The following is a 27,374-nucleotide window of genomic DNA, read 5'->3' as shown; positions in this document are numbered from 1 at the left end:
ACCTACCTTTCACATCTTTGGGCTGTGGGGGTAAAACCCACGTAAACACGGGGAGAATGTGCAAACTCCACATGGACAGTGACCCCGAGCCGAGATCGAACCTGGGACCTCGGCGCCGTGAGGCAGCAGTGCTAACTACTGCGCCACCGTGCTGCCCTTGGTGTGTGTTATATTAATTGTAGTTTACAGACTGGAGCCTCACTGGTGTGTGTAATATTTGCTGTATATTAGAGACTGGATCCTCACTGGTTGTGTTATATTTACTGTAGTTTAGAAAATGGATCCTCACTGGTGTGTGTTCTATCATTGGTGTGTTATATTTACTGTAGTTTATTGACTGGATCCTCACTGGTGTGTGTTATATTTACTGTAGCAAAGTGACTGGATCCACACTCGCGCAAATTGCATTCCTGTAGTTCCTCAACTGGATCATCACTGGATCGTTTTGTGAACTGTTGGGCAAAGACCAATGTTGTGCAACATTCACTTTTTAAAATGTTCTTTATTTTAAATATTTAGAATACTCAATACCCAGGATCCTCACTGGTGTGTGTTATATTTACTGTAGTTTATTGACTGGATTCTCACGGTGTGTGTTATATTTACTGTAGTTTATTGACTGGATTCTCACGGGTGTGTGTTATATTTACTGTAGTTTATTGACTGGATTCTCACGGGTGTGTGTTATTTTTACTGTAGTTTATTGACTGGTCCTCACGGGTGTGTGTTATATTTACTGTAGTTTATTGACTGGATTCTCACGGGTGTGTGTTATAGTTACTGAAGCAAAGTGACTGGATTCTCACGGGTGTGTGTTATATTTACTGTAGTTTATTGACTGGATTCTCACTGGTGTGTGTTATATTTACTGTAGTTTATTGACTGGATTCTCACGGGTGTGAGTTATATTTACTGTAGTTTATTGACTGGATTCTCACGGGTGTGTGTTATATTTACTGTAGTTTATTGACTGGATCTTCACCGCTGTGTGTTATATTTACTGTAGTTTATTGACTGGATTCTCACGGGTGTGTGTTATATTTACTGTAGTTTATTGACTGGATCTTCACCGCTGTGTGTTATATTTACTGTAGTTTATTGACTGAATTCTCACTGGCGTGTGTTATATTTACTGTAGTTTATTGACTGGATCCTCACTGGTGTGTGTTATATTTACTGTAGTTTATTGACTGGATTCTCACGGGTGTGAGTTATATTTACTGTAGTTTATTGACTGGATTCTCACGGGTGTGTGTTATATTTACTGTAGTTTATTGACTGGATCTTCACCGCTGTGTGTTATATTTACTGTAGTTTATTGACTGGATCCTCACTGGTGTGTGTTATATATTTATTGTAGTTTAGCTACTGTATCCTTACTGGTGTGTATTCTATATTACTTAGTTTTGTTACAGGATTCTCCTCGTTGTGGGACATATTTACTGTAGTTTGCAGTCTGGATCCTCACTGGTGTGTGTTATATTTACTGTTGTTTCGAGGCTGGACCATCACTGACGTGTGTTCTATTTACCGTAGTTTTGGTACTGGATCCTCACTGGTGTATGTTATATTTACGGTTATTTATTAACTAGATCCTCACGGTGTGTGTTATATTTACTGTAGTTTACAGTCTGGATCCTCATTGGTGTGTGTTATATTTACTGTAGTTTATTGACTGGATCCTCACTTGTGTGTGCTGTATTTACTGCAGTTTATTAACTGGCTCCTCCGTGGTATCTGTTATATTCGCTGTAGTTTAGAGACTGAATCGTCACTGATGTATGCAATATTTACTGTACATTATTGGCTGTCTCGTCATTGGTGTGTGTTATATTTACTGTAGTTTACAGTCTTGATCCTCACTGGTGTGAGTTATATTTACTGTAGTTTATTGACTGGATGCTCACTGGTGTGTGTTATATTTACTGTAGTTTATTGACTGGTCCTCACTGGTGTGTGTTGTATTTACTGTAGTTTATTGACTGGTCCTCAATGGTGTGTGTTGTATTTACTGTAGTTTATTGACTGGTCCTCACTGGTGTGTGTTATATTTACTGTAGTTTATTGACTGGTCCTCACTAGTGTGAGTTATATTTACTGTAGTTTATTGACTGGTCCGCACTGGTGTGTGTTATATTTACTGTAGTTTATTGACTGGTCCTCACTGGTGTTTGTTATCTTTTTTAATAAATGTAGAGTTCAGAAATAATTTATTCCAATTTAGGGGCAGTTTAGTGAGGCTAATCCACCTACCTTTCACATCTTTGGGCTGTGGGGGTAAAACCCACGCAAACATGGGGAGAATGTGCAAACTCCACACGGACAGTGACCCCGAGCCGAGATCGAACCTGGGACCTCGGCGCCGTGAGGCAGCAGTGCTAACTACTGCGCCACCGTGCTGCCCTTGGTGTGTGTTATATTAATTGTAGTTTACAGACTGGAGCCTCACTGGTGTGTGTAATATTTGCTGTAGATTAGAGACTGGATCCTCACTGGTTGTGTTATATTTACTGTAGTTTAGAAAATGGATCCTCACTGGTGTGTGTTCTATCATTGGTGTGTTATATTTACTGTAGTTTATTGACTGGATCCTCACTGGTGTGTGTTATATTTACTGTAGCAAAGTGACTGGATCCACACTCGCGCAAATTGCATTCCTGTAGTTCCTCAACTGGATCATCACTGGATCGTTTTGTGAACTGTTGGGTAAAGACCAATGTTGGGCAACATTCACTTTTTAAAATGTTCTTTATTTTAAATATTTAGAATACTCAATACCCAGGATCCTCACTGGTGTGTGTTATATTTACTGTAGTTTATTGACTGGATCCTCACTGGTGTGTGTTATATTTACTGTAGTTTATTGACTGGATTCTCACGGGTGTGTGTTATATTTACTGTAGCAAAGTGACTGGATCCACACTCGCGCAAATTGCATTCCTGTCGTTCCTCAACTGGATCATCACTGGATCGTTTTGTGAACTGTTGGGCAAAGACCAATGTTGGGCAACATTCACTTTTTAAAATGTTCTTTATTTTAAATATTTAGAATACCCAATACCCAGGATCCTCATTGGTGTGTGTTATATTTACTGTAGATTATTGACTGGTCCTCACTGGTGTGAGTTATATTTACTGTAGTTTATTGACTGGTCCTCACTGGTGTGTGTTGTATTTACTGTAGTTTATTGACTGGTCTGCACTGGTGTGTTATATTTACTGTAGTTTATTGATTGGTCCTCACTGGTGTGTGTTGTATTTACTGTAGTTTATTGACTGGTCTGCACTGGTGTGTTATATTTACTGTAGTTTATTGATTGGTCCTCACTGGTGTGTGTTGTATTTACTGTAGTTTATTGACTGGTCTGCACTGGTGTGAGTTATATTTACAGTAGTTTATTGACTGGTCTGCACTGGTGTGAGTTATATTTACTGTAGTTTATTGACTGGTCCTCACTGGTGTGTGTTATATTTACTGTAGTTTATTGACTGGTCTGCACTGGTGTGAGTTATATTTACTGTAGTTTATTGACTGGTCTGCACTGGTGTGAGTTATATTTACAGTAGTTTATTGACTGGTCTGCACTGGTGTGAGTTATATTTACTGTAGTTTATTGACTGGTCCTCACTGGTGTGTGTTATATTTACTGTAGTTTATTGACTGGTCTGCACTGGTGTGAGTTATATTTACTGTAGTTTATTGACTGGTCTGCACTGGTGTGAGTTATATTTACTGTAGTTTATTGACTGGTCCTCACTGGTGTGTGTTATATTTACTGTAGTTTATTGACTGGTCCTCACTGGTGTGTGTTATATTTACTGTAGTTTATTGACTGGTCCTCACTGGTGTTTGTTATCTTTTTTAATAAATGTAGAGTTCCGAAATAATTTATTCCAATTTAGGGGCAGTTTAGTGAGGCTAATCCACCTACCTTTCACATCTTTGGGCTGTGGGGGTAAAACCCACGCAAACATGGGGAGAATGTGCAAATTCCACATGGACAGTGACCCCGAGCCGAGATCGAACCTGGGACCTCGGCGCCGTGAGGCAGCAGTGCTAACTACTGCGCCACCGTGCTGCCCTTGGTGTGTGTTGTATTAATTGTAGTTTACAGACTGGAGCCTCACTGGTGTGTGTAATATTTGCTGTAGATTAGAGACTGGATCCTCACTGGTTGTGTTATATTTACTGTAGTTTAGAAAATGGATCCTCACTGGTGTGTGTTCTATCATTGGTGTGTTATTTTTACTGTAGTTTATTGACTGGATCCTCACTGGTGTGTGTTATATTTACTGTAGTTTATTGACTGGATCCTCACTGGTGTGTGTTATATTTACTGTAGTTTGTTGACTGGATCCTCACTGGTGTGTGTTATATTTACTGTAGCAAAGTGACTGGATCCACACTCGCGCAAATTGCATTCCTGTAGTTCCTCAACTGGATCATCACTGGATCGTTTTGTGAACTGTTGGGCAAAGACCAATGTTGGGCAACATTCACTTTTTAAAATGTTCTTTATTTTAAATATTTAGAATACTCAATACCCAGGATCCTCACTGGTGTGTGTTATATTTACTGTAGTTTATTGACTGGATTCTCACGGTGTGTGTTATATTTACTGTAGTTTATTGACTGGATTCTCACGGGTGTGTGTTATATTTACTGTAGTTTATTGACTGGATCCTCACTGGTGTGTGTTATATATTTATTGTAGTTTAGCTACTGTATCCTTACTGGTGTGTATTCTATATTACTTAGTTTTGTTACAGGATTCTCCTCGTTGTGGGACATATTTACTGTAGTTTGCAGTCTGGATCCTCACTGGTGTGTGTTATATTTACTGTTGTTTCGAGGCTGGACCATCACTGACGTGTGTTCTATTTACCGTAGTTTTGGTACTGGATCCTCACTGGTGTATGTTATATTTACGGTTATTTATTAACTAGATCCTCACGGTGTGTGTTATATTTACTGTAGTTTACAGTCTGGATCCTCATTGGTGTGTGTTATATTTACTGTAGTTTATTGACTGGATCCTCACTTGTGTGTGCTGTATTTACTGCAGTTTATTAACTGGCTCCTCCGTGGTATCTGTTATATTCGCTGTAGTTTAGAGACTGAATCATCACTGATGTATGCGATATTTACTGTACTTTATTGGCTGTCTCGTCATTGGTGTGTGTTATATTTACTGTAGTTTACAGTCTTGATCCTCACTGGTGTGAGTTATATTTACTGTAGTTTATTGACTGGATCCTCACTGGTGTGTGTTGTATTTACTGTAGTTTATTGACTGGTCCTCACTGGTGTGCATTATATTTACTGTCGTTTATTGACTGTAGTTTAGCTACTGGATCCTTACTGGTGTGTGTTATATATTTATTGTAGTTTAGCTACTGTATCCTTACTGGTGTGTATTCTATATTACTTAGTTTTGTTACAGGATTCTCCTCGTTGTGGGACATATTTACTGTAGTTTGAAGTCTGGATCCTCACTGGTGTGTGTTATATTTACTCTTGTTTCGAGGCTGGACCGTCACTGACGTGTGTTCTATTTACCGTAGTTTTGGTACTGGTTTATGTTATATTTACTGTCATTTGGATACAGGATCATCGCTGCTGTGTTATATTTACTGTAGCAAAGTGACTGGATCCTCACTGGCACAAATTTCATACCTTTAGTTCCTTAACTGGATCATCACTTGGTTATTCTGTAAACTGTTGGTCAGAGACCAATGTTATGTAATAGTCATTTAAAATTTTTTTCTTTATTTTATATAATTAGAATACCCCATTCATCTTTTTTCCAATTAAGTGGCAATTTAGCGTGGCCAATCCACCTACCCTGCACATCTTTGAATTGTGGGGGTGAAACCCACGCAGACATCGGAAGAATGGGGAGAATGTGCAAACTCCACATGGACAGTGACCCGGGTTGGGATCAAACACGGATACTTGGCCCCGTGAGGCAGCAGTGTGAACCCCTGCGCCACCGTGCCTTCACTGATGAAGTACATTTTTATGACTGGTTCCTCACAGGTGTGTTATGTATTTCTGTGTTTATTGAATGGATCCTTTTGTATTGATTTGTATTATTGATTCTCATCCCTGTGCTTTATATTTGTTTTGTGTGTTGACTGTAGCCTCATGGATCATTTGTGTTGTGCCATACGTATTGGTCAGGAGTTCACTAGTGTATGTGACCCTCCAGTTTATTCACATCTTTTTTGATGCATGTTTTATTTGCTGTAGTTTAATGACTGGACCCTCACTGTGGTACATCCCTCCAATTGGGTTTTCACTCACTTGTGTCATAGTTAGTGAGTTGAACCAATAGAATTTAAATTGTTGCATTTTTTCAAATTTAACCTTCTATTCAATGGTTGCTGACAGTGCTTTACAATTACTCCAGTGACTCGCTGCTAATTTGTGTGCAAAAGTAACTTCTTCTTCAGTCGTGTTCTAGTTTTACTGAAGTTTATTGGTTCGATACTCACTGACATGTGTTATATTGACTGTTGAGTAGATCTTCACTGCTTTGATGATATGTTGACTATAATTATGGGACTTTGCAATGAGTAAAATGGAGATTAGGGAATGAATTACCAAGTCAGCATGTTTGTGAGAGTCTGTTCTGTTTTGTGTTAGTACAGTCTTGCCTTATCCTTTGTTTAGAACGTGTTTTCTTTCATTTAAAAGTTTTGTGTTGAAGGAGCGAACTTCAGAGCCTGAGCATCACTGTTTGACATGCATATTGCTCCAAAATGTTGGGAGAAATGCTGGATCGATTTGGGTGTCAGGAAAGTAGAGTTTAAGTCCACAATTAGATCAGCCATTATCTTATTGAATTGGGGCTGGATTAGCACACTGGGCTAAATAGCTGGCTTTTAAAGCAGACCAAGGCAGGCCAGCAGCACGGTTCAATTCCCGTACCAGCCTTCCCGAACAGATGCCGGAATGTGGTGACTAGGGGCTTTTCACAGTAACTTCATTGTAGCCTACTTGTGACAATAAGTGATTTTCATTTTCAATTGCGGAGTAGGCTCAGTAGGCCGAAAGGTTTGGCCTTGCTCCTTTCATTGCGATCCAGGACATCTGCTTTGGAGCATTATTCATTTTGAAACCACTCCTGGACAATAAACAATAGCAATCTTGATTCATCATAGAATTTACAGTGCAGGAGGCCATTCGGCCCATCGGGTCTGCACTGGCCCTTGGAAAGAGCACCCCACCTAAGCCCACACCTCCACCCAATCCCTGTAACCCCCATAACACCACTTAACCTTTTTTGGACACGAAGGGACAATTTAGCGTGGCCAATCCACCTAACCTGCACATCTTTGGACTGTGGGAGGAAACCCACGCAGACACGGGGAAAAAGTGCAGACTCCACACAGACAGTGACCCAAGACGGGAATCGAACCTGGGACCCTGGAGCCATGAGGCAACGGTGCTAACCACTGTGCTACCGTGCCATCTTGGGCTGATGGTCTGGCCCAATTTTACAAGTGCAGGACAAGTCATTGAATGCTGGATGTTTCCCCCTTCCTAACTTTGCGAAGCAATGGTGGGATGTTTGGAAGAGTTAGGCCAAGTTCAGGACATAACAGGAGTTGTCAGCTATGAAGCAGAGACATTGAACTGTGTTGTTCTATATTGCTTTCTGTTGCTCAGGAACTTGTGGATTGCTTTTAATTTTGTTTTTGCACTGGTTAACCAGGACCTACATTTTTTTGCTCATGTTTTAGTCAGAATTCAGCATTTCCAGCACCATAGTACATCTTGGGAATTAAATGCACCACCCTGTCTGCTGACTTGCTGAACCTTTTGTTACATTTTGTCAGACATTTTTGGACAACAGCTTTGGTAATCTAAGTGGTGAGGGGTGCCTTTTGTCTGCTGTGTGCATTCTTCGAGAAAAAATACCTGTTATTAACCTGATCTGTGCCTTGTCACTGGATTCAGACTGGGGGAGGGGAGTGAGCCCAAATCTTTGCTGAGCAGAGACAAAGGTGGAAGGAACAGCAAATCCTGGAAGGGGGGGGGAGAAGAGAGAGAAGGGGAAATGCGCACGCGCACTGGCAGCCAGGTTCCCATCCCCCTCTCTCTGCACATGCGCAGTCCGCCCTCCAGCGGGACCACGCCGACATTAACCCGAAGCCGCCATCACAGTCGAGACACCCGAGAGGGTTAAAGAACGTGCAAAGGGCGCTGCTGCAGACCCGATACTCACGGGAGTCGATGCATCGCGGCGCCAATGCTGCATTTCGGGGGCAGAAGGCTGGAAAACGGCGGCTGGGGAGGAAGAAAAAGCGTTTTAAAGCCGGTGGCGCGTCACGTGACCGGAGGCGGCCAATGGGCGGGTGCCTGCGGGGCGAGCGCTGACGTAGCTGGAGATTTTCTTTGTTAACATTTTGTGGAAAATGGAGGACAAAAGGCGGTTAAAATCGGGCTGCCGGAGCCGGGTTCGACGCAGGGGACGGAGGAGGAGGCGGCCGAGGCGAGGGGAGCTCGGCCGCCGGGCGAAAGGTGAGAAATGGGCTCGATTTGGGGCTGAGTTGTCGGCGAGGGGAGGCTGCGGTGTCATGTGACCGGCCGCAGCCAATTAGCCGTCGAGCTGGCGGAGCGGCAGCCGTTAGGAAATGGAAGCTGGAGAAAAATTTCAAATCCAATTCCAAATTCCTGCTGGCCTAACCGAATTTAACGGTACAAAACAAACAAAAAGAAAACTTTAGCTGTTTAAAACCCACCAGCCGACTAAATTTCGCTTACTGACAGGAAATCAGTGTTGTGGGTGGTGGGGGGGGGAGGAGGAATAGACGATTTTTAAATTTGCAATTAAAAAAAAAAAAAGTAGTTTAAAGCCTAAGAGACACTTTGTGGGTTAGACGTAAATCCGTCAGTTTTGGGGTTTTTTGAGTTGGCTGAAGAGTCTTGATGGGGGTGGGAGGGAGCAAAAGTATGAACGAATTAAATCAATAAACCTTTTGTTTTTAAAACATGGTTCTTCCAGTTTCAATCACGGCCAATAGTTGGAAAGACGCTCCATGGATTGCGAGTTTTGGTTTTTCTGGCAGTGGTTTGGGTTGAATTGCTTAAGTTTGGAACAGGAAGGTTAGGGTGATGTCTTCCCCATTTGGTTTCCCACTCTCCACACACACCGTCTGCGTCCCTTCTCTCTCCTGGAGGGAATTTAATAGAGTGAGATGGCTCCCCTTGCCGTAAGGACTGAGTTGGTGATGTTTTCTCTACCGCCTCTCCAATGGCAGTCCTATCGTATTGTTTTTTTTTGCTGTGTAATGTTTCCAAAGATGGCGGCGGGCCTGTGTATTGTAGCCTGGGGCCTGATCCCAGCCGGCACCGCCTCTTTGAATTGCCCGATTCCTGTGTTCCCCTGTAGTAGCCGGAGCTGCCCACACTGCTGGTGTGTTAGACCTGGGCATTTGGCTGGTGTAGCCCCCGCCCCCGGGTAAAAGGTAGTGTGCTGATTGAGGGTGGGGTATGTTAATTCCTCCTGGGAGTGAGCCCCCCCACCCCACACACAGCGGGTGGGTGTCTCTCTGTCCCGGGCTGCAGTGTTGTGAATATGGAGTGCCAGGGTTTCGATTGCGGGCACAATATTCGTATTCCCCTCCCCTTCTATATACACACCGTCTGTAAATGTGTTTGTGTCCCCTCCCTGTTGTGTAATGGCTGACTTGTCCTTTCTCTCCCACTCGGCTGACGGCGGCCACCAGCCTGGCCGCGTGACTCGGCGCCGCGTCCAATGGCGGCGCGCCCGGCCGCGGGGCCCGCGCTCACGTGTTGGCCCTCCACCAATGGCGGCCAGCGGCGTGTGATGGGCGGGCGGGCCGCCGCGCGGCGCCGGCCAATCAGCGGCGCCTGCCGGGCGGTGGGCGGTATAAAAGGGCGGGCTGGAGCGCCGCGGCGCCATTTGCTTTTGCCGAAACCGGAGAGGGAGAGACGTGGGGGAGAGAACCGAGTGGACGCGCAATCAGGCGGCATCTGATGGAAACGGCCACTCATCCGGGGCTCGACAGGTACGGCAGAGCAGTGCAGATCCCCGGCCGTGTAATGGAAGCAGTATTGAAGAGAAATGCAAGGGCGAGCAGGCAGAAAATCCCGGAGGCGGAGAGAGAGAGAGTACCCAGGGAGCAGGAGCAGGCCCGGCAGCCGGGGCCGCCATTTTCTGCCATTCACAAACAGTATACATACAGTACACATCCGGGCTGGGATACGGGGGATTCACTGAACTGGGGGGAGGAGGAGAAGGGCGAATTCCAAATTAATAAATTATAATCATTTCCAAAACTCATTGTATTCATCTGTCCACAAGTGTACTTTTGCAGCTGTGGATTTTATTTTCCTGAGCCACTTTACTCCAAATTTTTGATTGTAACTTGTCAGTGCTGCTTGTATTATGTGCACATTAACGGATCATTCTCAACTAATATTCACAGAATAACAGCGTTTTTACAAAATCTGCAATTCTTTGGGGTTTCATGTGCTGCACAAGTTCTGTAATTTGAATGAACTGGAGGAGTTCTGTCATCATTGACGTGTTTTTGCCCACCTTTTCAACTGAAAACAGCCATGCTGTTTATATTTGGGACGGATGCTCCAAATGTAAACATAACAAAGGGGATTCATTTAATGTTTATTTGTGACATCTAATTTTGGACCCTTTGCCATTCCTGGATGTGGATGATTCGGATCAGAATCTAATGACCTTGGTTATGAGAAAATAGTTGACGTTTAAATTTTAATATGCATCTATGGTGCACTTTCAGTGGCAACACATGGGTTCAAGTACACAAATTTCCAAATTATGTCCAATGATGAAGATACTACTGCAAGTCAATCTTCTATTGTATGCTGTATCTCATCAGTGTTCCAACTATTTGCACTGTACTTCTATATAACTCTTAAATTAAAACTTACCAAACTGGCTTGTGGAGGTGTTTCGTTTTTATTTTTGGGGTTATTTTAAATTTTAGTAGAGTTTACATTGTCATGCATGTGTTTGTAACACCTTGTGTAATATTTTGGTACAATGCACGTTGTCTTTGTAATGCAGGGGAAATTGTCTTTTTGGATAATCAGAATATTTATGTTGAGGGAAAGAGGGAGGGGCTCCAGGACAAAGTAGCCATGTGGAAATGTATCTGATGTCACTTGTAGCAGAGTGGGCGTGTGTAGCAGAGCATCTATGAGTTTTTCTGTCTCGCCCAATTCTTGTGTGGTATTTGATCAGTTACTAGTGTGGGTGCACCCCATCTGTTTTTAAACATTATGCAGGCGATTTCCTCCAGATTCATCCTTTCAGAATTGAATGCAAACAATAATGATTGCACAAGTGGACAGCAAGTAAGGTGCGGTAAGATGGCAAAGTAGCTTAACAATGCTCTTTCTACTTGTAAAGCGACATTCCACCAGTTAATTTTTTCCCCACTCCCTTTCATTCCCAAGAATATGAGGAGAAGATAACGACAAACCTATTTCTTAAGCTGCAGACCTATCCCTTGAGCAAGGAGTCATAACCTTGTTTCATTTCTACCTTTATCTTTCATTTCTTTAAAAACAGCAGATTTTTCTTCTGATCCATAAATGCAAAAACCTTGCAGTAGACATGGCCTGTGGTGTGTATTTTACCCTGCTTTTCATGCGAGGGTCTAGTAATTCACACTGAAGCTAGCTGCATAGATGAACGTTATCTTTTTCACTTGAAAACATTTTAAATTTATCCTTAAATGATTTCTTTTGGTACATTATTGAATGAGTCCGTGTTTTGGCTTCAGTAAACATGAATCCAAGCAGCACGTGTAATAACAGTGGATTGTGGGTCCCATGTGTTTCTGAAATCTGATTGCTAGCTTCTCAAGGCATTGTGTGCTTCCACGTACAATGACAATTCTAGCGCTGATGCCAAACAGAAATGTTTCTAATGCAAAGCTTCTGATTTTTCTTTTAGGTTAAAAGTTACAACTTGGAATGTTCTTATACTAGGTTCCTACGCTGAATAAATGGGTGCTAGTTTCCATAAAGAACTAGGCCTCAACTGCAGACTTTAATAGGGAGTCAGAAATTGCATTAACCTATGTAGTCACTGACTGCATTCAGATATCTCATCTGATTTGGTGAATGAAAAATTGCTAAAGCAGCTGTTCTCTTTATTGGGATTGTAAATGGGCCTCTGCGTTTCTTTGGGGCAGCACGGTAGCATTGTGGATAGCACAATTGCTTCCCAGCTCCAGGGTCCCAGGTTCGATTCCGGCTTGGGTCACTGTCTGCGTAATCTGCACATCCTCCCCGTGTGTGCGAGGGTTTCCTCCCGGGTGCTCCGGTTTCCTCCCACAGTCCAAAGATGTGCAGGTTAGGCGGATTGGCCATGATAAATTGCCTGTAGTGTCCAAAATTGCCCTTAGTGTTGGGTGGGGTTACTGGGTTATGGGGATAGGGTGGAGGTGTGGGCTTGGGTAGGGTGCTCTTTCCAAGAGCCGGTGCAGACTTGATGGGCCGAATGGCCTCCTTCTGCATTGTAAATTCTATGATAATAAACATTGCTGTTGCATCGCCTGGTAGGACTAGCCAGGTGGTCTTGCCGACTATGCCGAGGACACAAGTGCAATGGGAAGACTGCAATCGTTGAATTGAATTGCCCATGTGCGCATCTAGAGCAAATTACATGGTACTTGTTGCATATTTTTAACTATAAGGGAGGAGTGGTATTGTGATTTGATACACCTGCAGAAAGAATGTATGAAGCTGGTCAGTTTAATATGCCAGTGACTTCAATACACTCAACAGAGGATGCATCAGTTCATTCACATGTCAGTGATCGATGAAACAAATCTCATAAAGCACTTTTGGTCAGAGTGGTGTTTCCCTTTAGAGGTTCCTGGTTTGTTAAACAGTGCTACAGTGTTTCATGTATTTGTACTGCAATATTTTCAGACTGCTTTGTAGCTACTGCAAATATCAGGTATAACAAACATTTACAGTTCTCTTCCTGACTATACAGAATAGCTGCCATGTGTTGAGAGATGAACTATAGATCCCATCCTGATCCCAGACTACCCATATAGGGTTAGTTACTTGCTGGCTTTGTTGGCAGATAGTAACTGGATAATTTGAGAAATTTGTGCTTTGCTGTTGGTCACAGCAAAGTTGGAACTGTTTGTTTCAGTGCAAACCATAGCATTTGGAATTATTGTGCTGTTCATGTGAGCTGCAATATTCACTATGGAATTGAGCTTTTAAGCATGGATGGCATCCAGTTTTTTTTTAACCTCATATATTCTCACGTGTTTTTAAGCATGGATAACTGCAGTAATGAGTCATCCATGTGTTACAATAGAAAAGTATTGATCAAGTTTGTGAATAAATCTGTCGCAAACTTTTCACCGTGTTCCTGCACTAAAAGACTAATTGTTCATGAGCATTGAAAATGCATTGTTACACATGCATCAAAGTTACCTCAGGCACCGTTGCCTGAATTAGAAACTTGTAGTTTGAATGCTGTACGAGTAGTCAGGAATTGTCAAAACATTTGCACTTGTAAGATATTTCCATATTAACTATTTTGATAAATAATGCTAATGGAGTTTGAGTACTATTGGAACCTGTTGACTGTTTGAGGGGAGGAATGGATGTTTGAGTGATGTGAACGAGGATCTAAATTTGCTCAGAGTTTTCCATTTTCTTTTTGTGGAGGCCATATTCACCTGTTAACTTGCAGTGTGCAATTTCTGCTTTTATGATTCATTGCAATCTTTGAGTTGCCAGTTTTCATGTGGCTGTGAAGTGTTTTGGTGATCTGGTTTCTGGAGGTCATGCCCTATGTGACTTTCTTCCTGCTTTGTTATGACAATCTATTCACACTGGTCATGGTGCTACCCTTGCTGGCCAATGCTCAGAAAGATTACGGAGTGCTGACAAGTACTTTGTGGGTGGTTTAAAAAGTGACAAATGAAATTCTGCTTTCAAAAAAGGTGTTTGAACATTCTGTATTTTTTTGTTTCTTATAGCAAAATTTCCCATGACGAACTTAGAGTTATCAGAACTGAACAGTACTGACGGCAGAGAAGACGATCTACAGCCAGGCCTTTATGTAGTTGCCTCTCTATAGGGATCCTCAGAAAATCAAGCAACTGTTAGCCTGATTCCTAGTGGTTGGTATTTTTTATTTTATTTTATTATTTTTGCACCAGTACAACTCCAGTCAGGTTGGAGAAGTAGTTTCCATCAGGCTGAAAGCAGTAAATCTGGGAAGGGATGCCTGGGATCCTTTGGTAAATGGGGTCTTGAGAATATGGTCCACATGGCATTAAGTGTGTCCTGGTGCAATGTGCAGTGTAGATGTGGCATTTAAACATGATGGGAAGAGGGTAAGTCTGGACACTTTTTGAACAGCCTTCTGAACATGATCCTTATGGAATTATATATACCTTGGAGTCTGGCTGTATTGGTCTAAATCGATACAATCGGACCATTTTGTACATTTTGAAGCTGCATTAGGATGTTTAATGCATTGAACAATGAGTTGTTTTTCTTTTCTTGAAGGTTGCAGGGGGATGCTGGTAATGGGATAACTGGCCTGTCTGCTGATCCAGGGTCTGGGAAGCGCATCCGGAAGCCATCTATGCTGTATGAAGATTTTGAGAGTCCCACCATGTCCATGTCTACTTCAATTCATTCTCAGAACAATTTTGTCATTAGTCCCCCTCCACCTGAGGTATCCAATCCCAAAAAACCTGGCCGAGTGACTAACCAGGTCCAGTACATGCAGAAAGTGCTGATGAAAGCTCTTTGGAAACACCAGTTTGCGTGGCCGTTCTATCAGCCAGTGGATGCAGTGAAACTCGGTCTCCCGGTGAGTGAGGGATACCTATGGGGCAAGTTATGACCTGTTGCTATAATGTGCTAATTATGTACTTGGGGTGTATATAGAAGTATCAGTGGGGGAGGGGGGGACTCAGAGCAAGTGTATTCAGGTATGGTGAAATATGTGACAAAGTAATTAATAATTGTTAAATGTAGCAACTGACTTCATCTACTTCTAAACAATTGAATCTGGAAAAATAAGTTCACACTGAATGTTATCTCACCGAAATTTAATGTTGTCATTTTCATATGAAATAAAGAAAGTTTGTTTGCTTGAGACTGTTTGTCCACTGTTGACACATGGGTATCCATGTTACTGTACAGTAAAGTTGCCTTGTTTAAAGGGTGATACTTGTTTTTGAAGAAGGAAGGGCCTCGTTGCACTACTGTTTTATGATGATCCCATGCGTGTCAGCTGATCTCAGAATTTACCAGGTGACTGACTGCTTACTGACGTTCTGTCAGTGAGTAATGTTTGGTTACTGGAGGATTCTGGGAACATGATCATGCTCTTGGTTTCTGAAAACAGTTTCTGCATATATGGTAGGATATTTAGATTAGAAGCCAGATTCTTTGGAGAGATATTTCTGTTGGAAACCAGTAAACTAGCTCCTTGAGTTTCATTTGTTTCAATATGACTGCTTCAGTTTATAGTTCTGTCCCTTGTAACACTAGGTTTTGCAAATCAACATCAAGTATGATTTCTGGCTTGTGTTCAATTAACTAATTGCCAGAATGAAAGTGGAGATAACACAATTTGTTTTGGTCTCCTGCTAAATACCATACTTCCTGATCCTCATCGAATTCGCAGAAATACACTGCAACCCTCTGGATACAGTGTTTCTTTTTTTTGTAAAAGAAATGGGCAATGTGGACAAAGTTGCCTGATGTTAAGCATGCTTTAAATTCAAATGATCAGATGAGTCACATTGTGCAATTTGAATTGAGTCTCTTATCTCTCTCCATAGTATTTGAAGAGGGGTGTTAGATACTTTTGAATGTGTCGCTTGTAGGGAAGGCAGTCAATTTGTAAAGCGAACCTACTGAAATTGAGGTGATAACCAGGAATTGGGAGAATTCCTAGCTCTTTGGAAACTGCCACAGTAACTTTTATATGCACCTGAGCAGAACTTCTAAAAATGTGGCACTCTCTCAAACTGCATTGTAGTGTCAGCTTGGAGAATGTGTTTAAATGTGTGCTTGTGCAGTATAATACCTGGGCTAGCTTTATCGAAAAATGCTTTCTTGTTCTATTGCAGGATTACCACAAGATAATCAAGCAACCAATGGACATGGGCACCATCAAGAAGCGTTTAGAAAATAATTATTACTGGAGTGCCAGCGAGTGCATGCAAGACTTCAACACTATGTTTACTAACTGTTACATTTACAACAAGGTAAAAAGGTTTAACTGGAGCTCTCCATTAACCCACATGCTGTTTTTGCATGCAGATTTTAATGAGTTATATTCTAAAATGGCAGTTGCTCTTTCTGGTGTATTAATTGATTTCAATAACTGTCTTACACAGCCCACAGATGACATTGTGCTGATGGCTCAGACTCTGGAAAAGCTTTTTCTGCAGAAGGTGGCGCAGATGCCCCAGGAAGAAGTGGAACTAACACCTGCACCAAAATCAAAGCACTCAAAGGGCCGTAAAACTGGAGGTAATGTTAACTCATTTGGATGGGGCAGTGTTGTGCTTATAATGATATGCACCAATTTAACAATTTGTAACAGGCCGTGTGATACTGGCACTTAATGTAGAATTTGGATATGAGTAGATGTGGGTTTGGAAGCTGGAAGGAAGGCCCTTGTGGCAATTGTGTGATGCGTGACTGGACAGTTTTGGTGTTTGTACTGACGGCTTTTTCATCTGACTTTTTCATAATGCATGAACTTGACGCACCTGACACCTGTGGGTTGAATTGTGAGTTAGGGCAGAATTCCTACAGGGATGTCTGAAAATCATTCTCATCCTTTTTGTCAAACACTCAAACATGAAACTCACCATCATGGGATCAAAATTCCAAAACACCCACCCTAACAATACTGTGGGTGTATCTACACCACAGCTGAACAAGGCAGCTGACCACCACCACCTTCTCGAGGCCAATCCATGATGGGCAACCAATACTGGTCAAGCCAGCAACACCCACATTCCCGGGAGAAAATTTAAAATAGATCAGCATGGACTACTTGCTTTCCATCATCAAAGTTTTACATTTAATCAAATATGGAAATGTCGCTTGCTGCTAGTGGGTTTGGAGAGGTGCTAAGTTGTAATGTGCCGTTTTGTGATGATCACATGCGTGTCAACTGATCCCAACGGTTGTCTGGTCGCTGGCACCTTGCTGATGTTTTATCAGTGAGTGATGCTGGTTGCTGGAGGATTCTGGGAGTATGATCATGCTTTTCACTTCTGAAAACGGTTACTGTGCTGATGATGGGGAAAGACTATTTGAGCAAAACACTGAAACATCTTTTTTGCATCAATTTAAATGGTGGGTTCGGTCATTGGTGTTAATGGGTTATTTTTGTACTCTGGTGTTAATGGGTTCTTTTTCGCAGGGGTGCCATCTGTCCCTGGAGGAATGACCATGTCTCAGGTCCCAATGGTGTCTTCTGTGTCTCAGCCAACAGCCTACTCTCCTCCGACACCAGAAGTGCCCACACCTATTCTTGATGTATCTCAGACGTCGGTAATCTCTACACCAATTCTGCATAAACCCTCGCATTCTCCCCCTCAATCCATGTTAGCTGTACCACCCCCTGCACAGCCTGTCACCAAGGTAAGCAGGGGTTGTCTGCCTTTGAGTGAATACCTGGATAAATTTAATAAGTTATACTTCTGTCATAACTCAGCCCAATAGATTTGGTGTTTTGAGAAATAAGTGGTCTGAAAATGAGGTGATAATTTGGAGGGGTGGTTCTGATAAATTGGGAGTATACTTGACTCGGCTTGTATACTCTTAACTGCTGTAGTGAGGGTGTTAACAAACCTGACCATTTCAAAAGACAGGATGGGTTTTTGTTTTGTGAATTATTTCAAAGTATAAATTCTGAGCGCTAAGAATGTCTTGCTATGGGGGTGGAAGTGGTTGAAAGATGTCCAGTAATATAGAATATGCCCTGTAAATGGTGGTTTTGATGGCTGTAATCCACCTGACGTTCCTTGGAGGTGTTGGTTGAATCTGTTTGAGTGCTAAAGGAATAGAATAATTTTAAATTAGTATCGATTTTTCTTTTTAAAAACATGACACCGGCCTTTTTTAATGGGTGTTTTGGCAAGTTTTTTTACTGGGCGTATACTACAACTTTGTCAGCACAGTTTAGTAATTGTCAGAAGTTGTTTCAAACATTTTGATGATGCTGGTGCAATTGATGGGCTTGAGTGTTTATCAGTTTGAGCTGCATCTGGCTTTGTGGTGTCCTGGTAATTCTATTTGGGTTGCTTAGTAGTTTGGAACCTGTGTTTGTTTCTATGTGGATTGGATTGGAAAGTATGTGCAGTACCCAACAAAGCTTGTAACCTCCATCTGCAATTTCCAGGCTGTACTTTGAAGTTGCCCCTGTGGCATTTTTCATATTTGGCACCTAGCTTTGAGCAGAACAAGGGTATGGAGAGCAGCTTGTCTCCCTGTTGGGGTTGTGGGAAATAATGACATGATTGCAATGAGTAATAATATTTTTTCTTGCAGAAGAAAGGAGTGAAGAGGAAAGCGGATACAACAACTCCAACCACTTCTGTTGTAACCACAAGTGGGGAGTCATCCCCGTCAGTAGCTGAAAGTAAGGCTGCAAAGATTCCGGTTAGGCGGGAAAGCGGCAGACCGATCAAACCGCCAAAGAAAGACTTGCCAGACTCCCAGCAACACCAGAGTTCGAAGAAAGGCAAACTGAGTGAACAGCTGAAGTACTGTAATGGCATCTTGAAAGAGCTGCTGTCGAAGAAGCATGCGGCATACGCCTGGCCCTTTTATAAACCTGTGGACGCCAAAGCCCTTGGGCTTCACGACTACCATGACCTAATCAAGCATCCCATGGACCTGAGCACTATCAAAGTATGTCGCGTCCAAGCAACACATTGTCTTAACGCCATACCACTTGTACACGGATACAGTGAAACCTGTACGTTAAACTGACTCCTTTCTTCATGATGCTCTTTCCCAGCCAAGGGCTTTACTCAGTGAATTAATTATGTCGAGTACCTGGAGTAAGCAGCCGCCTGCCTTGAGGTTACACTTGCTGCTACTAAAAATAAGAAATTAGCAATTTTAAGGCAATGGAACTTGCACTTGGATTAATCGACACTTAACACTGACTCCAAAGTATTAAATTTTCAGTGTGGCTGGGTTGAGCTGTAATACTCCCAGAATTCAGATACTGTCTTTTTTTTTCCCTTCAGTCTTAAAGGTGACTGCTAAATGCAGGTTTCACTGTACCATATAACTGAACCCCTCCCATAGTTACTGCAGATTAAATGTGGAGAGGAGAAATGTAGCATGCTCCTAACAATGTCTGATGATGTTGGGTCAGGGAATGCATATTTATTTGCTCACAAGCATTTTAAATGACTTATTTGGACAGGTAACAGTGAAACATTCTAAGTACTTGTTCAGTTCCTCTTTTACTGCCTTTGGACATCGCAACATTCCCCAACTGAATGAACAGCTAACATCAGTCACAGCACTAGAAGAATCCCTGGTTCATGGCACCATAAATCATAGATGTGGGTAGCATTATTGGGAGAATATCCCTTGAGATCCGTTAACTGTTATTGCATGTATTTTTAAACATCTATAGAAACTGCTGAATTTGTGGAGCATTAAAATACACATTGACGGAGCAGAAGCTTGAGTTATCTGTTGGATACATAAAACAGGTGGCTGCTGTACTCCAGCACTAAACTACAAACCCTGACGCACAGTTCTGGTTTGCAAATGTGGTAGTTAAGCTCTTGTCTTTTTCCCCAGTATCTGGTGCCATTCCATGTTACTGTGAGGAGGGGCCGTCAACCTGGTTGTGGGCCTTTGCTGCACATTTTAACAGCACATGGGGATTGTTGTATGTTTTTGCGGGGTTTTACTTTTATTCCGGCTATTTGCCAAGTTACAAAGCGCTTTTTTTCCCCAGTATCTGGTGCCATTTCATGTTCCTGTGAGGACGGACGTCAACCTGGTTGTGGGCCATTGCTGCACATTTTAACAGCATGTTTTTGCGTGGTTTTATTTTTTGGTTTTCCGGCTATTTGCCAAGTTACAAAGTGCTTTTTTCTTAAATTTAGAGTACCCAATTTTTTTCCCAATTAAGGGGCAATTTAGCGTGGTCAGTCCACCTACCCTGCACATCATTTTGAGTTGTAGGGGTGAGACTCACGCAGACATGGGTAGAATGTGCAAACTCCACACAAGTCACTGACCTGGGGCTGGGAATGAACTGGGGTCCTTGGCACTGAGGCAGTAGTGCTAACCGTCCAAGTTGCATAGCTAATTGGGAATTTTGCCTGCATTCTGCCATTATGATGTGATGTTATAACTCTGTTTTGATGCTTAAGATCACCTGATCCTCTAATTTAGGTGGTTGGTTGCTTCTGGCGCTGTACTAACTTTAGGCTTGTCTGTAAAATTTGAAGGCTAACAAATTCACTGCTGTCACATCTCAATTGTGTACAAGGTAGTTGAATATCTTGTCACTAAAATTCACTAGCTGTCCTAGCATTGTATTTCCCAGTAAATAAATCTAATTATGGAGTGGTGTGCAGTTCGACGTCCGCAAGAAGACATTTTACACTTAATGGATGGGCTGTCCTTCTAAATAGTGAATCATGCGTGTTTTATTTTAAAAGACACATTATAGATGAATTATCAGCACAATGACTTCCTTTTGTGGAGTTAGTGCATTGTCAATTGAGTAGAAAATATACAATATACAAAAATGGCTGAAATCAGAAGTGCTGTTATTGTATTGCTCGTGTCCGAAGGGAGCAAGCAATCCAGGCAGTTTTGATTTTTGGTGGACAGTTTGCTGATAAATCCATGCGCTCTGGTTAAAGTTCAGCTTGATAATGAACTGTCTTGTATTTCCTCCTTTAGCGGAAGATGGATGAGCGGGAATACCAGGATGCACAAGAATTTGCAGCCGATGTGAGATTAATGTTCTCGAATTGTTACAAGTATAACCCGCCGGACCATGATGTGGTTGCCATGGCCAGGAAACTGCAGGTACTTTCAGCCTTGGTATTTAGTGGTGTGTGTGTTTAAAGTCTCTTCAGAATCTTGTTTTCCACTGCTATGTGACATAACCCCACCACCACCACCTTTGTTTCAAGATGCACTGAGGTCTGTAACATTTGCATTAACAGCAAGATGTTCAATTTAAGCAGTGGGGTTCCACTTCTAGCTGCATAAATACATTATTTTTAGTCCCAACGTTTTGACGATTTCAATCCTTTTAAGACTGGCAGTGGTTTAAAACACCACATGACAGTGTCTAGCATTCATTGGTAGTTGACCATTTATGAACTGCAGTCTGGTTTTCATCCCCACCAACCTGTTCTCATCCAGTTCATTATTGTTACTTAATTATCAGAACACAAAACTAGAAGGAGTAGGCCATTCAGCCCTTCAAACCTGCCCCATCATTCAATAAGATCTTATTGTAGTCTTAACTCTACGTTCCTGTTTGCACTGAATCCTCGACTCCCTTGGCTATCACAAATCTGTCTTAACTCTGCCTTGAATAAATCTACTGACACCGCCTTCGCTGTTTTCTGGGAAAAGGTCTACATACTAATGCCCCTCGGAGACATGTTCTTGCCCATAAATCTTGCGTGGCTCTACCCCCTCCACTGGATTCTCATCCGGCCACATGTAGCTACCTACAAATATACATTTTGGAAATACAAATTACATCCTCTGTCTTTTCTCTGGGCGGTTTGGGCTAGATGTAAACTTTGCAAGCTCACTGAAATGTGTGCTTAATGTTTTTATAGATTGCACTTAGAATCATGGAGGCCATTCGGCCCAGCGAGTCTGCACCGGCTCTTGGAAAGAGCACCCTACCCAAGCCCACACCTCCACCCTATCCCCATAACCCAGTAACCCCACCCAACACTAAGGGCAATTTTGGACACTAAGGGCAATTTATCATGGCCAATCCACCTAACCTGCACATCTTTGGACTGTGGGAGGAAACCGGAGCACCCGGAGGAAACCCACGCACACGGGGAGAACGTGCAGACTCCGCACAGACAGTGACCCAAGCCGGGAATGGAACCTGGGACCCTGGAGCTGTGAAGCAATTGTGCTAACCACTATGCTGCCGTGCTGCCCTGGGCTGATTGTCTGGCCCAATTTTCACCATACTGAAATAGCTGATTCAGAGAGCTGCTTTTCTTTAATTACTGTATGTCCGTTTCAAAATCTGTTCATTTAAAGAGCCCTGTTTTTGCTTCAGGATGTCTTTGAATTCCGTTTTGCCAAGATGCCGGATGAGCCTATAGAATTTACACCTCCACTTGCACCAACTCCTCTTCCTCCTGTTGTGGCCAAATCGTCATCTGATTCTTCTAGTAACAGCAGCAGCGAGAGTTCATCGGACACTGAGACCTCCGATGATTCAGAGGAAGAACGGGCTAATCGTTTGGCAGAACTGCAGGAGCAGGTAATCTATAATCCTGGTGATTCTTGAATAACAGCTGATTTTGTTCCATCTATTGGGAGATGCCTTGTCTGCGACATGGATTAGACACTGGCTATGTTCCAGTTATTAGAAACTGGTGCTCTTGTACTTACCCCACAACCCTCCTACAGTGTAAAGAGCTACAAGTAAAGATTAAGTGTTGATATTTTGAAAGCCCTCTTCCCTCTCAATTATAACTTCATTCTCTACTATGTCAAAAGCCGATTTCTTTCCCATCATTTAGCACAGGGCTAAATCGCTGGCTTTGAAAGCAGACCAGGGCAGGCCAGCAGCACGGTTCAATTCCCGTACCAGCCTCCCAAACAGACGCCGGATTGTGGCGATGAGGGGCTTTTCACAGTAACTTTATTTGAACCCTACTTGTGAAAATAAGCGATTTTCATTTCATTACAAAAGTGTTAACTTTTTTTGAAACATTGGAAAATAAGATTTATTTTCTAGCAGTAAGACATGACTGCCTTGTACATGCGTGGACTCCTGTATCTGTTGCCTAATTTGTTTGCAACAAGATATGGATGATTGGGGGTTGTTGCAAAGTCCTGTTGGAAAATTCTGAGCATGTAGTGTAATGGGGTGATATATTTCTTTCTCCAGTTAAGGGCAGTCCATGAGCAGTTAGCTGCCCTCTCACAGGCTCCTATGTCCAAACCAAAGAAAAAGCGGGACAAGAAAGAGAAGAAAGACAAAAGGAAGAGGAAAGATAAGCACAAAGTGAAAGATGAGGAGGAAAAATCATCCAAACCATGCAAATCGAAAGCTGCACCGAAAAAACAGTCCAAGAAAGCATCTGGAGGCAGCAGTTCCGGAAGTAACAATAAGTAAGTGTGTATGCTTCTGCATGCCTGCTGACCCAGGTGCCGAATATGGTAGATGGGGGAAATTAATGTTCATATTGAGATCTAAATATCAATCTAAACTGTGAAAAGTACATTGCTTGATTGAGGCATCAAGTCAAAATCCAACTGGTGAGACAAATGTCTTTCAGTCACTGTGGCTCAATGATGACTACTTTTTTTCTCCCCCATCGGATCGGCCATGTCGACGTGCTATATTATAAGCCAAAAATGTCTGGTGACAGTGACTGAATTGGTGTGATCCTCTCTCGTTCCCTCCCTCAAACTGCTTTATAAATCAGACACCAAGATTTGCTTTACAGTAGAGCCGGCTTCATTTAACTTTCACTTTGGGATTTACTCCTCACAGGCAGTCCAAGAAAGTGAAACAACCTCCCCCACTACCACCACCGCCACCTCCTGGCTATGATTCAGAAGAGGAAGATAACTGCAGACCCATGACATATGATGAAAAACGACAGTTGAGCTTGGACATTAATAAACTGCCTGGTGACAAGTTGGGCCGTGTGGTACATATCATTCAATCCCGAGAGCCGTCGCTTCGAGACTCCAACCCTGATGAGATTGAGATAGACTTTGAAACTCTTAAACCATCCACCCTCCGGGAGCTTGAACGCTATGTTATGTCCTGTTTACGGAAGAAACCTCGGAAACCTTATTGTAAGTACAGGATAGGCACCGTTGATATTGGGCTGTTTTTCTGGGGCTATTCATTTAACCAAAGTTCTTATAACTCGAGTGATTTTGAGTCGAAGGTTTTACAATTGATTCATAGAATTTACAGTGCAGAAGGAGGCCATTCGGCCCATCAAGTCTGCACCGGGTTTTGGAAAGAGCACCCTTTCCAACCGCCCACCTCCACCCTACCCCATAACCCAGTTACCCCACCCAACACGAAGGGCAATTTATCATGGCCAATCCACCTAACCTGCACATCTTTGGGCTGTGGGAGGAAACCGGAGCACCCGGAGGAAACCCACGCGCACACGTGGAAAACGTGCAGACTCTGCACAGACAGTGACCCAAGCCGGGAATCGAACCTGTGACCCTGGAGCTGTGAAGCAATTGTGCTAATCACTGTGCTGCCCACTGAACAAGTTGTTCCCCTGAACAAGTTGCTTGCTATTTTGCCGTTTTGAACCAGCCAGTAATGTACGCATAGGACTCCTCGTTAGGTGGGAGCTGTAAATAATGACTAATATTTAATGACGTCCCTTCTAGTGTGCCTCAGTTTCCCACCATATGTCCAACTGTCAATATTGCGGATCAGTAAGATTGATTGCAGGTTTTGGTCCAACTTGGGTAAGAAGAGATATGGTTTTGAAATGTTGATTTTGAAGATTTCTGATCTTTGTCCCTGTATTGTATAAGACAAGCTGTTAGTAGTTAACCTGACCAACGTCTGGCTTCTGCCTATATAGTTGCATGAGTGGAAATAATTCTGCTTTATCCTCTAAATTCAGGAGAGTGCATTTAAGAGAAAGATAGTAAAGCACACAGGATACAGAGTGAGATGGAAAGAGGTGGGCAGTGTCTGTTGTGGAGCCAAATGGCTCTGAGCTGTAAATCTAAAGTAACTGATTCCCAAACTTTTTAAAACTTAAACTATGACATTGAAACTTTGATTCCTGCCATCCTGTCACCCAGTTTGTTGAACCTTGTCTGTTCAAATTGGGAAATAACTATTGTTGCCTTGATCTTCCAGCCAAGAAACAAGCTGGGAAGACCAAGGAAGAACTGGCTCTGGAAAAGAAGAAGGAGTTAGAAAAACGGCTGCAGGATGTGAGCGGACAGCTGAATCCCAGTAAAAAACCTCCCAAGAAAGGTATGTCCATTCTTTTGATTGAATCCTATTTTTGTTCCTTCTGTGTTTATGACTGATCTGGAATATTAAAATCCAGTCCCTGCTTGTCATACATTATTTGGATCTAATGCAGATTAACTGCCGGATGAAGAGTGTTCTAGTTTTATACCAGCTTGGATTGATCTGGTCTAAATACTGAAATACCACCTTGAGCAGTCTTACTCTTGAGAGGGGCAGCATGATAGCACATGCTTGTGGTGGGGGGAGCAGGCGGGGGGGAGGGGCTGCTGAAGTGGGGCAGAGAGAAAGTAATGTAAAACTGCCAAGGTTAAAATGTGTACAAGTGTTCAGCCAAGCTGTTGAGATAGTAAAGGATTGTACTTTTCTATACACAGGATTACTGCAGCATGTCCACATGCTGCTCAGCATGAGAATTGATGCTTCACATGACTGGCTTAGAGTGGTTGAGAAACACTGAATTTTCTCTCTCTTACAGCAACTGAAAAGCCAGATCCGGTTCAGCCAGTTGGCCCTTCGCGTCTGAGTGCCAGCAGCAGCAGTTCTTCAGGATCTGACACAAGTAGCACTTCCAGTGGATCGAGTTCATCAGACACCAGTGATTCTGACTCTGGTTAGAATTGGCAAATACATTGGCAGGTTTCTGGCGGGGGGGAAATTGGTGTAGGATTGGTTCGAACTAATCTGCAGGGTCGGACGAAGTATGAACCAGACTGTTGGGAGAGATGGCCTGCCCCACTTGCCCGCCACTACTGACTGCAGTGTACATGGTTTGATGTGATTTGGTTTTTTTATATTAAAAAAAACTACACAAGCGATGCATCGCAAGGACAGACGTGGTAGAGGATTGTACCACTCCTTACATATCGGCTAGATCTCTTGACTCGTCTGTCACAAAAACGTGTGCCGTGTGCAAGGCCAAACAGGGGCCAAAGGGGTATTCGAGGCTAAGGATTGGTTCCTTCTTACACTCAATAGTGGAAGGCAACTCCAGGTCAGGACAGAAGAGAGACTGCAGCCTCTAAACCCAGAACCCTCCTCTTTGTTGCATAAAATCATGTGCAGGATCCAATGTGATATTTGTAGAGGGGTGAGCAGCTTTGAACCCATGTGTAGAGTCGCAGTAAGCAGTTTTATTTTTGTTTTGGGAAGATTTTTCCAGTTTGAAAACATTTTAAGCTGTTGGTCTCTGAACTGTCACTCTGAAACTCATGTTATATAGCAATGTTCAGTGAAATTATTGTTTTTCTTCACACCGATTTTAGTTCATTACATCTTTTAAGATGGTTCATAAGGGTTGTGTTCCATCTTGACCTGTGTTCAGCCACTGTCCAGAGGCCACTGGCTCCTCTTGCTGAGTTTACTGATCCTAGTTAGCATGGCAATTCGAGAAGCATTTTGAAAAGGCAGTAATCTGGCTGAACGTGAGCAGATACGCTAAGTTCTGCCCAATGCTTTATTTTTCTGATACATCCGATACTTGAATGCAGAGCAGTAATGCTGTAACCATGGTAGTGTTGGTCAGTGCACAGTCTGTAAGCAATTGCTTGATGTGCCGACCTTATTTCCCCTCCCTCTTTTGGTTTGGACTAGGCTGATTGGATAGTCTTGCTGATTATCTTCTAATTGGTGCCCTGTCTCATTCAGTTGCACGACTTGGCTTGGAGCGACGGATTGTTTTTAACATGTACAGTTTAGTTGTAGTCTTCACTTCTGCAGAGGTTACAGGAAAAGCTGACAGCTGAATTTAATCTTTTTTTTTCATCCAGTTACCTGGTGTTTTATTTATTTTGTTACAAAATAATTATGTTTTATATTGTAAAGACTGAACCAATGTGCCTGTTGATGCAGGTCACAAGAGAGTGTAGAGTGAGATTTTAACAAGTATTGTATATACGAAGATGCACAATTGAGACGCATGTTTCTTAATGTAAAGGTGATTTTATTTTTTATCTTAATCTGTAAAGTTTTTTTTCTACAGTCCGTTCCTCCGTTTTTTGTTACTTGTAGAATTGGACCTCGTGTAGCAGTTAACAACTTGTATGTGACAATGTGTATTTGTTAAACCTTCAGTTCTCAAACCTGTACAGTAAAAATGTTCTTTAAAACTGA

At 42.5% G+C, this 27,374-nt stretch overlaps 1 protein-coding gene, 1 long non-coding RNA gene and 2 other non-coding genes across 10 annotated transcripts in view; 3 read left to right on the top strand and 1 right to left on the bottom strand.

Annotated features, from left to right (window-relative positions):
* Positions 1–8,392, bottom strand: part of LOC140390201 (uncharacterized) — a 26,813-nt gene extending 18,421 nt beyond the window's left edge. The window contains exon 1 of the long non-coding RNA XR_011934584.1: positions 8,235–8,392. This is a non-coding gene — a long non-coding RNA (uncharacterized lncRNA). The remainder of the gene's footprint in view (positions 1–8,234) is intronic.
* LOC140390200 (bromodomain-containing protein 2-like) lies at positions 8,375–27,374 on the top strand. Of its 7 annotated transcripts, none has more exons than XM_072475154.1 (13): positions 8,415–8,530; positions 14,029–14,172; positions 14,564–14,873; positions 16,144–16,281; positions 16,414–16,549; positions 17,454–17,674; positions 18,584–18,946; positions 20,978–21,106; positions 22,341–22,547; positions 23,181–23,404; positions 23,790–24,100; positions 25,146–25,265; positions 25,741–27,374. In XM_072475154.1, the coding sequence occupies exons 3-13, from the start codon at positions 14,643–14,645 to the stop codon at positions 25,878–25,880; spliced, it is 2,220 nt and encodes a 739-aa protein (XP_072331255.1). In that variant the 5' UTR covers positions 8,415–8,530; positions 14,029–14,172; positions 14,564–14,642; the 3' UTR covers positions 25,881–27,374. The 7 variants fall into 7 exon arrangements, with proteins under 7 accessions (XP_072331257.1, XP_072331255.1, XP_072331254.1 ...); XM_072475153.1 differs by lacking the exon at positions 8,415–8,530 and adding an exon at positions 9,919–10,041; XM_072475155.1 differs by lacking the exon at positions 8,415–8,530 and adding an exon at positions 11,351–11,373.
* Positions 15,273–15,411, top strand: LOC140390954 (small nucleolar RNA SNORD10). Its single transcript, XR_011934981.1, has one exon. It is a non-coding gene; the product is annotated as a small nucleolar RNA SNORD10 (small nucleolar RNA).
* On the top strand, positions 17,175–17,312 carry LOC140390953 (small nucleolar RNA SNORD10). Its single transcript, XR_011934980.1, has one exon. It is a non-coding gene; the product is annotated as a small nucleolar RNA SNORD10 (small nucleolar RNA).

The sequence above is a fragment of the Scyliorhinus torazame genome, chromosome 14 (assembly GCF_047496885.1).
Source record: "Scyliorhinus torazame isolate Kashiwa2021f chromosome 14, sScyTor2.1, whole genome shotgun sequence".
NCBI lineage: Eukaryota > Metazoa > Chordata > Chondrichthyes > Carcharhiniformes > Scyliorhinidae > Scyliorhinus > Scyliorhinus torazame.
The sequence above is the reverse complement of the archived record's forward strand: the minus strand, read 5'-3'. Positions and strand labels throughout refer to the sequence as shown.

Coding starts and splice junctions, on each gene's coding strand:
- LOC140390200 (XM_072475149.1), top strand. CDS start 10,010: ATGGAAACGGCCACTCATCCGGGGCTCGACAG. Junction 18,947..20,977: donor TGGACCTGAGCACTATCAAA/GTATGTCGCGTC, acceptor TTCCTCCTTTAG/CGGAAGATGGATGAGCGGGA. Junction 25,266..25,740: donor TAAAAAACCTCCCAAGAAAG/GTATGTCCATTC, acceptor TCTCTCTTACAG/CAACTGAAAAGCCAGATCCG.